The sequence below is a fragment of the Mandrillus leucophaeus genome, unplaced genomic scaffold (genome assembly GCF_000951045.1).
Source record: "Mandrillus leucophaeus isolate KB7577 unplaced genomic scaffold, Mleu.le_1.0 Scaffold220, whole genome shotgun sequence".
NCBI classification, from domain to species: Eukaryota; Metazoa; Chordata; class Mammalia; order Primates; family Cercopithecidae; genus Mandrillus; species Mandrillus leucophaeus.
The window spans coordinates 1872423-1884973 of NW_012102255.1; the positions used below are offsets into that span (position 1 = coordinate 1872423).

A 12551-nucleotide genomic window follows, 5' to 3' on the forward strand; every position below is an offset into this window, starting at 1 on the left:
GCACCTAAATATTCTAAGATTCTGCCGAAATAACATACTCCAAAGAAGCAGTGAGCTCACTGGGTAATTGACAACCATGAAGCCTGCCGCAATCGGTATGATACGGTACAATGGTTCTCAGACTTGAGCGTACATCAGAATCGCCAAGAGACCTTGTTAAAGTAGATGGCTGAGTCCCGCTCCCAGAGCTTCTGATTCAGCAGGTCTTGGGTGGGGCCCAAAAATTTGCACCTTGATGATACTGATATGCTGATCTGGGAACTGTTGAAGAACAATTGAAATGGTAGCGTACAGTCTAGAAAGACTCTGGAGTGCCCACGCCAGGCCCTACATATTCGATTCTACTGCGTGAGAAACTTAAAGCTCCCCACCGAAAGGGTGAATTCAGTCTGAAGTCCGAATATAACAGAAAGCAGGTACCTGCAAAGACGAGTTATGTCCTCGTGAATAAGGCTACTCTCACTGACGGGTGTCATTATTATGTTGTATCTTAACTCAACATGGTAATCAGGGCTGCTTTCTTCCTGAAACATATACCTGAAATGAAATAGAAAGCCTTCCGGTCATTGGAGCTACACTGATTGCTACACAGTCCTTCTGATTCTAGAAGGATGAATGACGCCTACATTAAAAAAAAAAAATCAGGGAAGTAGCTCTGGGGACTGTACATTCTTAGGGAAAACACTGAAGGACTCATAAGCAAAAGTGGCATTTTCACAGGTTCTCCTGGTAAGGTTGGAGGTTGAGAAGGAAAGGGAGAATATGGGTACTGACTGCTTGTCTACATCCACACAATACAGAATCGGATTTGAGTTTCTCGAAGTGGCTGAAGATAGTAGACAGGGAAGTCCTTGGCTAAAAAGGCTAAAAATTGAGTATAATGCATGAGGCTAGGGGAGATTTGTTTTTTCTTTTCTTTTTTTTTTTTTTTTTTTGAGACAGAGTTTCACTCTTATTGCCCAGGTTAGAGTGCAATGGCACAATCTCAGCTCACTGCAACCTCCACCTCCCAGGTTCAAGCAGTTCTCCTGCCTCAGCCTCCCAAGTAGCCAGGATTACAGGGACGTGCCACCACGCCTGGCTAATTTTGTATTTTTAGTAGAGTCAGGGTTTCACCGTATTGGCCAGGCTGGTCTCGAACTCCTGACCTCAGGTGATCCGCCCGCCTCAGCCTCCCAAAGTGGTGCTGGGATTTACAGGCATGAGTCGCCGCGCCCAGCCAGGAGATTTGTTTTCTAAGAGGCTGGGTGGTTTGATCAAGAGGGCTTTCACATGAAAAAAGAAGGGGGAAAAAACAATAATGGCAAGGGACGGGGGAGTTTTAATAATGTAACAGGAAATATCAGGCAGTGATATCTTTCTGGCAGTGACACAGAAAAAGAAGCAAGAGTCAGCAGGTATCATCATTCACATTAGGAAATAACGAAATAGGAAACAATATAAATATTCCTGCGTGTCTATATACAAAAATACATAATGACACAAGGCTATTAAGTCTTTGCTAGCAATGCTTTGTTGTATGATATATGCACAGCGTCTGAACATATTTGGAATATACCACGTCCTTTTCCAATTAAGTTCATGGACCTATGTATTAACTAACTTGGTAAGACAAGTTTCACAGTTTATTTTTGACCTGGAAGAATGCTTCACCAAAAAATATAAGGTATTTTATATTTTCAAGTGGGGATACATTAAAAAATGAGTCTTTTACTTATTTTTAATTAACCCAACATATTGTTTCATAAAAGTGCTACAGACCACAATGGCAGAAAGGTAGACAAAGGCAAGAAATGCTAGAAGAAACAGATTTTTCAAAAAGCAATGTCAAAATGATTTTTGGAGTTTATCGAGACATATAGTAATATTTTCAAATTAAATATAATCAAGAGTTTTAGGGATGCCGCTTATGATTAAAATGTAATTATAGAATAATTCACCTACATAAAATAAAATGACCTGCTAAGAAGGGAAATAGAGGAATTTTCAGTGAGAAGGAATTATTCAGCCTTTATCTCTCCCCTTAGAGTAACTAGTCCTGGTCTGTGTCCATTGAGGCTTCTGTTTCTAAGTTCCCACTCCTGAACCTGGCCTTTTATCAAACGAAGGATGCAGTGGCCTATACACAAGAATCCTTCAAAAATCCTTCCCTGGATGATTAGTCAGTTCTGGTAGTGTGTTTTGAATTTTTGTCCCTTCCAAAACTCATGTGAAAATTCCATCTCCAATGCGGCAGCATTGAGAGGGGGAGCCTTGAAGAGGTGATTGGATGATGAAGGCAGAGCCCCCAAATGTGGATTAATCCATTCACAGATTCATGGATTAACGGGATAATGGATTCGTGGGTTTCATGGGAGTGGGACTGGCAGCTTTATAAGAACAGGAAGAGAGACCTGAGCTGTCATGCTCCGCCCCCTTGCCATGTGATGTCCTGTGACACTTTGGGACTGTGCAGAGTCCCCACTAGGAAGATGGCCCTCAGATGCAACCCTTCAACCTTGGACTTCTCAGCCTCCTTGGAAAGGCGTGAATTCCTTTTCCGTATAAATCACTCCGTTTCAGGTATTCTGTTGTAAGCAACAGAAAACAAACTAACACCCAGTGAAACCTCCTCGGCTCAGCACAGGTTGCTCAAGCTGTGTTCCCGGAGCTTCTGCAGCTGGCGCCACCCTGCACGTGAGTCAGTCTCCTGAGTCCCTCCCCTGCTGCCTGGTCAAGCTGTGTTCCTGCAGCTTCTGCAGCTGGCACCACCCTGCCCGTGAGTCAGTCTCCTGAGTCCCTCCCCTGCTGCCTGGGGGTTTCCTTCCCGGAAAGATGCCACAGACGGGGCAGGTATGGCAACACGGGCATGCAACACATTTAGATTCTTTATAATGACTCTAACTGAAGCCAAAGGATCTATGGCAAGTCTGTTTTCTCCGAAAATTCCTTGACAGTACAGGTCCATACAACTCTACGCACAACAAAACTCTGTCCGTCTGGTGATCTCCTCCTTTGCTTTTTATACAAATATCTTCCAGACTTTTCCCAGAGGTCTGTCAAAGTAGAGCTGGACACATGTGTTCCCTGTCCCTGGTTACTATTTACTTCCTCTGCTCCTTCACATCACAGTTTCATTAACCCGAGGAGGGAACCCACAGCCAAGGCAACCAGCCAGGCGCGTACACACAGCCGAGTATCAAGTGGGCCTTCTGCTCCATTTAGTCAGACTGGGTTTTTGGCTCTACTCATACTTGTGGTTACCAGAATATAAATGGTAAGCCAACTTCTCCTCCTAATCTTTTTTTTTTTTAATTAATTTTTTATTTCCATTTTTACCATGTAATATATGCATGTAAAACTCCTCCTCATCTTGATGGCCTATGCATATTACTCTGAACTCAGTCGTGTAACATGTTACATTTTTTTCTGGAATGCATTTTAGCCTAAAATTTTATTACTCCCAACAATTGTCCTTCAACCTGGCTGGGGCACAGGCACTCTGATGAGCGACCTCTAAACATTCCTCTCGTTGTTGCAGCCCTCATTATTAATTCATATTCCTGGGAGATAACTTGGATTGGTAGAGTTGCCCTGCCACCACCTCAGTTATGTCCTGGGGTTGGGAGCAAAAGAATCTGTGCCTGTCAGCTTCTGGAATGAAAGGTGGGGACTTGGAATTACCCTCACTCTGATGATATCCAAGAGGAATCAGCATTCTATTAAAAATGATGATGGACTCTGGACAGACAGAAAAAAAAAAGACAAATATCCACAAACATTGCTCTCAGGAAGAGGTGCTACTGGAATTCTTTAATTAAAGTTATACTGTGAAATTAGCTACAGACTTTGATGACTATTTCATCTCCTAGAATAAATGAAGAATACAGTCATACATCACTTAACAATGGGAACATGTTCTGAGAAATGCTTCGTTAGGCAATTCTGTCATTATGCAAACCTCATAGAGGGTACTTACACAAACGTAGGCAGTGTAGCCTACTATATAACTAGGCTATGATAGAGCCTGTTGCTCCCAGGCTGCAAACATGAACAGCACATTACTATACTGAATAATGTCAGGAAATGGTAAGTATTTGTGCAATAGGAATTTTTCAGCTCCATTGTAATCTTATGGGACCACTATTGTATATGTGTTCTGTCAGTGACCGAAACATTGCTATGCAGTACACGACTGTAATTGATTATTGGAATGGAAGTAATAGTATGTAGGATATGTCTGTATCCTCACATTTCATGATATCCAGGTAAGTAAGGGCAGGCATAATCAGAATTGTACCTCACATCTGAATAAAACAGTTTTCAAAAATTTCAGGCCAAGTATTGTGGCTCATACCTGTAATCCCAGCACTTTGGGAGGCTGAGGTGGGAGGATTGCTTAAGTCCAGAAGTTCGAGAGAAATCTGGGCAACATAGTGAGACGCCCATCTCCTTTAAAAAAAAAAAAAAAAAAAGTAAAAAAATTAGCCAAGCTTGGTGGCACATGCCTATAGTCCCAGCTTCTAGGGAGGCTGAGGCAGGAAGATTGCTTGAGCCTGGGAGATCGAAGCTTCCGTGAGCTGTGATCATGCCACTGAACTCCAGCCTGGGTGACAGAGCGAGACTCCATCCCTAAAAACAAAACAAAACACACATTAATTCAATAAATGTATCTTGACTACCGTGTGCCAGACTGAGGATATAGCAGTATGCAGTAAGCTTCCCTCTAGAGCTTACCATTATTGCCATCTAATCATGATAACATTTTCATCCACGGAGTTGCCATGAGGAAGTCTCTTTGAGACTGTGCAAGAGCTGATTCATCACAAAGCTCTACTGACTAGAAAGTTGTTCGTGAAGGAGGAATGTTTCAAGATATGTAGAAAAAAGAAAAATACCATTGTCTTAGTACATGTCGTACTGCTATAACAGAATGCCAGAGGCTGGGCAATCTATAAAAATAGAAATTGATTGGTTCATGATTCTGGAGGGTGGGAAGTCCAAGATCAAGGAGCTGGCATCTGGTGAGGGCCTTCCTGCTGCATCATCAGATGGCAGAAGGCAAAAGGAGAGAGAGGGTGGGGGCGAGTGAGAGGCCAGGCAAGGCGGGCTGAACTCATCCTTTTATAAGCAGCCCACTCCACGATAACGGCATTAACTCATTGATGAAGGTAGCGCCCCTGTGATCCAAACCCCTGGTTGGCCCCGTTAGACCTCACTTCCCATCTCAACTTTTGGGATCAAGTTTCCAACACGTGAGCTTTGAGGGATGCATCCAAACCATGCAACCTTGAAGGATGTTGATAGACAAAAGCTCAGACACATCCAAAGTAATGACCTTGTAAGGCTTCCTGTTTCCTTCAGATGAGAAGCTTTCAGAGAGCAAGAATGGTAGAGGAAGAGTCCTTTAAGTAGGGTGTGAAAACATACAGGATCTAAAAGAACCCAGAAGCAATGCCATGTAATAGTAAGATCAGGTATCTGCAAGTTTTAATAATCATTTGCTTTCATTGCGTTTGTTTTAACAGAGTAACCTTTAAAAATACAGGCTTGTTTCATCTGTGTTTTTTAAAAGGCAGGCAGGAGACAGTTTGTATCTTGAGACCCATAGAAAGACATGGTAATGGTAATGGGGCTAAATGAAGATCCTAGGGGAAGATAAAAACCCAAGGATGTACCATCTTGACTGTTGTGTCTGTACCTTGTGATCGAAATCGTTTCTGTCCCCACTTAAGCATCTTTGGAGCATTTTGTATTTTGTTGATTTAGAAAAATAATATGCTTACATATTCTCAACACTCTAATTTAATTGTTTATAAATACATTTGCTTTCACTAAGCATCACTTTTTATCAAATTTTAACCCAGTGTAACTCTTAAAAGGCTATATAGAGCACTACAGTGGTAAAATAGAAGGGAATAGCCATTACATCTCTAAATAAGTTTTCAAGATAAATGAGACTATAATTTTGCTTATCAGAGTCATAAAATGACCTTAAAATTTTTGTCTTTGTTTCTTGTTCAGAACTATATACACTGTTTTTCTTATGCTATGGGAAAACCAGGAGACTTAAATCAACCATACGAGATTATCAACAGTTCTAATGGCAACCATATATTTTGGCCCCTGGGCCATTCTGGAATGTATGTATTTCGTGTGAAGATCCTGGATCCAAACTATAGGTGAATATATGTGTTACTGTAATAGCGTTAGCATTAGTTCTTCAAAATGAAATCTTCATTTTTTTAATTTGATGCATCCTATACATTCAATCATTGTTATTCTTGTTATTTACATATTTGCTTTTTCATTTTGTAGCAATCACATGAAACATTCTATGTGGGTAGAAGATTTTATGTTAAGTGTTAATTAAATTAATCAATTTACAGTTACATTCTGAGGACTTTCCTGGGTTCAGTTGCCATGAAAGATCCAAATATAAGCACAGTCTCATCCTTCAAGGTATTTACAATTAAGCTGCCTGGTGAAGGAGGAGTGGGGGGAGGGGTGCACATAAAAGCCAAGAAAAGTTAAATCAGAGCAAAATACAGGAGATATTTTTCAAATATAATTATTTGCATTATTGACAGCACAATAGTAATTCAGAGATGGGAAAGATTAATGCTCTTTTGAGCAGTAAAAGAAAACTTTCTGGGGAACACAGAACATCAGTAGAATTTACGTTGCCAGAAGACTGGGACAGAGGCTTCCAGTGAAAGAAATCACACTGATAATGGAATGCAGCTAAATGTTAGCAAAAGGTTAGCATATTGTCTATGGCTTGTGGAGTCACAAAGGAAGGCAAAAAGTGCCCTGAATGAGGAAGGTAGAAAACAAAGGAGGGAGACAAACTTACAAAATTCATAATGTTTAAGTAAATTTCAGCCCATGTCCTAGAGACCTTCATTAGTGTCTTCACAAGGAAAGCGGTGTGATGAAAGCATAGTTCAAGGGAAATTAGCCTGAGAATAGCATAAAGAATGGTACGGAAGAAAAACAGGCCAGGCGCGGTGGCTCACATCTGTAATCCCAGCACTCTGGGAGGCTGAGGCGGGAGGATCACCTGAGGTTGGGAATTCGAGACTAGCTTGACCAACAAGGAGAAACCCGTCTCCACTAAAATACAAAATTAGCCGGGCGTGGTGGCGCATGCCTGTAATCCCAGCTACTCGGAAGGCTGAGGCAGGAGAATCGCTTGAGCCCAGGAGCCAGAGGTTGCGGTGAGCTGAGATTGCGCCATTGCACTCCAGGCTGGGCAACAAGAGTGAAACTCCCTCTCAAAAAAATAAAATTAAAATTAAAGTAAAAATAAACTCTACATGGATAATGGAGAAGAGTGACGTTAACAAGGAAAGAGGTCAAAGGAAGGCCTAGTGGCAGTAAGAATGGAAAGAAGGGAAAAAAGAGTCTGATGGCGAGAGATTATATCAACATAACGTGGCAAGTAAAAAAGTACTCGATATAGTTTCATGTTTTCTAGACCAGGTGATTAAAATAATGGTATTTCCTTTGACCACAATAGGTAATGGGGTGGTTTTACTTTGGGTGAGGTGTTGAGATAAGAGTTCTGACTTTGAATTTGAGAGGACAGTGAGATATCTAGGTGAAGATGTCCTATCAACAGTTAAGATTTCTAATCTCGGCCCGGAGTGGAAAGGAAGAGCTGATGATAAAAAGTTAACAATACAGATGTGGGTACCTTCTATGGGGATTCAAGGAGCGTACATAAGTTAGCTGACTGATTATAAATAGAGAATGGAAGGGCTTTAGGGGACACCCACTGTTAAGGAATTTGGGGTGATGAGGAAGGGGCAGACCAGTGAGTTATTCAAATAAAAGAAAAATGAAGACAAAAATAGAAAGGTAATTTTTAAAAATGCAGTAAAACAGGATATTTAAAGGTGACTGTCACTAACAGAGATGTCCCAAACATGTTCTAAAATCATGATTATCAATGCAGGATTTGAAAAGAGGGTGTCTCAAAACTGGTTATTTCCACTATTAGCCTCTAAGCTATTCAAAGGCACCTTCGAAAGAAGGCTGGGAGTTCATAAGAAAGGCTAACAGGGAGGATTTCTTCTAGGAGACTTTTCCGAATGCCATGGGGACAAGAATGCTTCCCCACAAGTAAGAGGGGGCTTCAGAAAACTACTCAGGGAAACTGACATGGGCCTCCTGGTTTGGGGATGGGGGAACAAGTATTATGCCTAATTCTCATCTAGAAAGTTGGAAGGTAAGAGGATGCCTACAGGTGCACTGACAACAGGAGACATTAAATGGGCCTAAAAAACTGATATTTTATAGTGATATGAGGTATCATCCATAAGGAAGATAAAATATTCATGAATTTTATGTACCCAACAAAAAGCCAGACAATACATGAGACTAAAACTATTAGAAACAGGGTAAGAATATGACAAAAACACAGTTTTATTAGGAGACTTTAATATATCTTTCTCAGAATTTGATAGATCAAGTAGTCATAAAATAGATAAGCAAGTGGAGAATGTGAATAAAATTATTAATTAACCCAAGTCAAGAGATAAGTAAAGTGGAGTCTTGGCTTATCTAGGAATTAGGATCTAAAGTCAGTTTGTAAGGATAATATTGTATGTGGCCAAAATTACTTTTGATTTTTCATAAACGGCGTCACGCTAGAAACTGAAATAGCATCTCTCAGTGAGTCCAGTAGAGCCAGTAGTTCCACCAGCATTTCAATAGATCTTTCGCTTTGTCCCAGTTGAAATACTTGATCCACATTTTAAGCCATGTGGTAGAAAAAATGGGTGGTTTGTCTTTTAACACTAGAATCATCTTTGTTGTGTAAGATGTTCACATGTGAAAGGCTCAGCAGAACTAAGACCAACTATGAAAAGGGAAGATTCCAGTTTCCCATCTCTCATTCACTTCAGAATAGAAGCACGTGGAGTGGGTAGTGGGGAGGATCTGCCGCATCTTACAATGCCTGCAGAGCACACACATTCTCTCCCAGTGCCTAGGGAGACACTATAAGTGACAATAATCTTATGGTGAACCAAAAATAAAATTTTAACAAGTGAAAGAACATCATTTTATAGGCTACAATTCAGGCTAGAATCTAAAAAATATAAATATGACAGATATAGTGTTCAGGGAAAGCCTTTCCTGCACAGTACATTTAACACGCATACACCTTTTAAATGCATGGCCACATGGATGGGAAACTGAGGGAATTATTTGTAGGCCAGAAATTCCGAAAAAGTGCAAATTCATTACATCCTATTGGAGTTATCTAAAGACGCTCTATCCTCCCTAGGGTTATCTGCGTATCCCTGGCGACCTGGATCACAAGGCAACATGTAGGAGAAAGGAGAACAAGTGTGGGGCCCTAGCAGAGATGGAGAGTAGATCAAAGAACCTAAGGCTTTGAAGGGCAGAATCCTTAGGGAAGATGGCAAGAATACATGCCTGAATCAATCCTGGCTCCAGATTTAAAAAAATAAAATAAAATTATTCCCTAAGAGTTTTAACTACAAATGTACACTGAATAGATTTAAGCCTGGATTTCATATTAGCTGACTGTCTAAAAGGAATAATCTAGCCACAAATTTAAAGTGGCCCCAGCCTGTGAGTGCCTCCAATATGCTCAGCAGAAGCAAATGTATACCCCGCCTCTGGAGGATTGTGCTTTAAGCTCAAGCCTCAGAAAATTCCCAAAGGAAAAGCACCAACCAACAAAACATAAGAGAAGAAGAAATCATGAACAAGGGTCAACAGAAACAACAATCCACAAAACCAACCTACAAAGCTTCCAATATTGGGTTTATTACATACAGAATACAAAATATGTAAGCTTAAATGCTGAAGTGTATTTACAAGAGAGCTCTGAAAGTACAATGAAAGAAGAAACTATCCAAGCTGACCAGAAGACCTGGAAAGAAACAGAGAAAATTTCTAAAAACAAAAAATATAATCAACTTAACTAAAAACTCAATACACAGATTAAACAAAAGACGACATTCACGAAAAGAAAATTAGTCAATGGAAAGAACAAATGTCCTCAACAGTCCACATCCTCATTTACTTTTCCAAAAAACTTCAACTTCCAAATATCTCCACCTACCATAGTGTCATTAACCCTAGTCACAAATGTACTTATTAGCCCCCCAAAAGAGAACAAACTGAAGTCTCACAGCTAGCCCCAAGTCCAAAGTCTGAATGATACCCAGGCCTCCTTTAATTTTGTCATGATCCTGCCTTCCTATTCTGTACCCTGTGGCCTTTATGGTGGCAGAGTTTACCACTACCAACACACCTCACATAAAAGAGCAGGGGAAATGGGAGAAAGAAAGATCAGTTCAAATAGATGACAGCTAGGTAGAAAATAAGTACAGATACTGTATTCCTAGTATCTACGTGTGATCATGAAGCTATAGTTAGTATTTTTTATTTTCTCCATTTTCTAACCTCTGTTCACTATGTCTTTAGCCAGTATTTCAGGTTTATTGCCTAGTAGAATAACCTTAATTTTCTGTGTGTGTGTGGTTTTTTTTTGTTTGTTTTTGTTTTTTGTTTGTTTTGTTTTGAGACAGGGTCTCACTCTGTCACCCAGGCTGGAGTGCAGTGGCGCGATCTCAGTTCACTGCAACCTCCACCTCCCGGGTTCAAGAGATTCTCCTGCTTCAGCCTCCTAAGTAGCTGGGATTACAGACATGTGCCAACACGCCTGGCTAATTTTTGTATTTTTAGTAGAGACAGGGTTTCACCATGTTGGCCAGGCTGTCAATTTTCACTACTAAGGAATCTGAGCTCTTAGCAATCCCTATCTGTACATTCCTGGGGCCATAAGTGAAATCGTGAAATTCCACTCCCGGTTCCATCACTTGGTTCTTAGATTCCCGTATTCTGGCTGTGGGAGAAACACCTCCAAATCTTACTCACTGACAAAAGTATTTACTTCATTGAAAGAGAATTCCCCAACCTCACAGATAACCTTTCCTGCTAGCTTCACAGCTTTACAATATAATCATCCATAACAGAGCACTTCTGCGAGTAAAATAAAGCTTTATTAACATTTACACCCAAGCAGCAGGTGTAATACCAAAAGTGTCCTAGGTAGCCAGTAATTATGGTTACCCTCATAATAAATAGCAGCCTTAAAAGTCCATGCTACTATTCTGTGAGGCCAGTGAATTACATGTGTATCAGCTCTTTGCCTTTTTTTTTTTTTTTTTTTTTTTTGAGACTAAGTCTTGCTCTGTCACCCAGGCTGAAGTGCAGTGCAGTGGCATGATTTCAGTTCACTGCAACCTCCACCTCCCGGATTCAAGCTATTCTCATGCCTCAGCCTCCCAAGTAGCTGAGACTACAGGCACCCACCACCATGCCTGTTTAATTTTTATATTTTTAGTATAGATGAGGTTTTGCCATGCTGGCCAGGCTGGTCTCGAACTCCTGACCTTGGGTGATCTGCCCACCTTGGCCTCCCAGAGTGCTAGGATTACAGGTGTGAGCCACCACCTCACTGCCTTCTTTTGCTATAAAATGAGTTCCTTGGCTAGAAGCAATCTTGTGGGGATAACATGAAAATACACATGACGCTCGTTATATCCCTGTGTGGTGTTGCAGGCAGAGGCTTTGTAGAAAAGGCAAATTCAAATCCCAGAATTGTCACAGAAAGAATAAATCACTGTCCCCTCCATGCCATAATCAACCTGTCACCAGACGGCTGTCTGATACCTCTGGATTCACACACACAGAAGGCTTTGGTTGGTTGCTGCCACTGCCAAATACAGGCAAACCCCAGAGATACTGTAGGTTTAGTTCCAGACCCCCGCAGTAAAGCGAGTCATGTGAATTTTTTGGTTTCCCAATGCGTACAAATCTTATGTTTACACTATACTGTAGCCTATTAAGTGTGCAACAGCATTGCACATTGTCTAAAAAATATATAACTAGCTTAATTTTAAAAATACTTTGTTGCTAAAAAATGCCAACAATCATCTGCGCTTTTAGCAAGTCATAATCTTTTTGTTGGTGGAAGGTCTTGCCTCAGTGTTGATGGATGCTGACTAATTGGGGTGGTGGTTGCTGAAGGTTGGGGTGGCTGTGGCAGTTTCTTAAAATAAGGCAACAGTGAACTTTGCTGCAACCATTCCTTTCATGAGAGATTTCAGTGTAGCACGCCATGCTGTTTGGCAGCACTTTACGCACAGTGGAACTTTCAAAACTGCAGTCAGTCCTCTCAAATCTTGCCACTGCTTTATCAACTAAACGTATGTAATATGATAAACACTTTGTTATTTCAACAGTATTTACAGCAACTTCACCGGGAGTAGATCTGATCTCAAGAAAGCACTGCTGGGCGCGGTGGCTCACTCCTGTAATCCTAGCACTTTGGGAGGCACAGGCAGGTGGATCACTTGAAGTCAGGAGTTCGAGACCAGCCTGGATGGCGAAAATCCATCTCTGCTAAAAATACCAAAAATTAGCCAGGTTTGGTGGTGGGCGCCTGTAACCCTAGCTACTTGGGAGGCTGAGGCAGGAGAATCGCTTGAACCCGGGAGGTGGAGGTTGCAGTGAGCCGAGATTGC

At 41.1% G+C, this 12551-nt stretch overlaps 1 protein-coding gene across 1 annotated transcript in view; it reads left to right on the forward strand.

Moving 5' to 3' along the window:
- LOC105540499 (chromosome unknown open reading frame, human C1orf101) overlaps positions 1 to 12551 on the forward strand; it is a 151551-nt gene that overhangs the window by 121543 nt on the left and 17457 nt on the right. The window contains exon 15 of the mRNA XM_011981173.1: positions 6004 to 6161. Coding sequence (XP_011836563.1) covers positions 6004 to 6161 — 158 coding nt within the window. The remainder of the gene's footprint in view (positions 1 to 6003; positions 6162 to 12551) is intronic.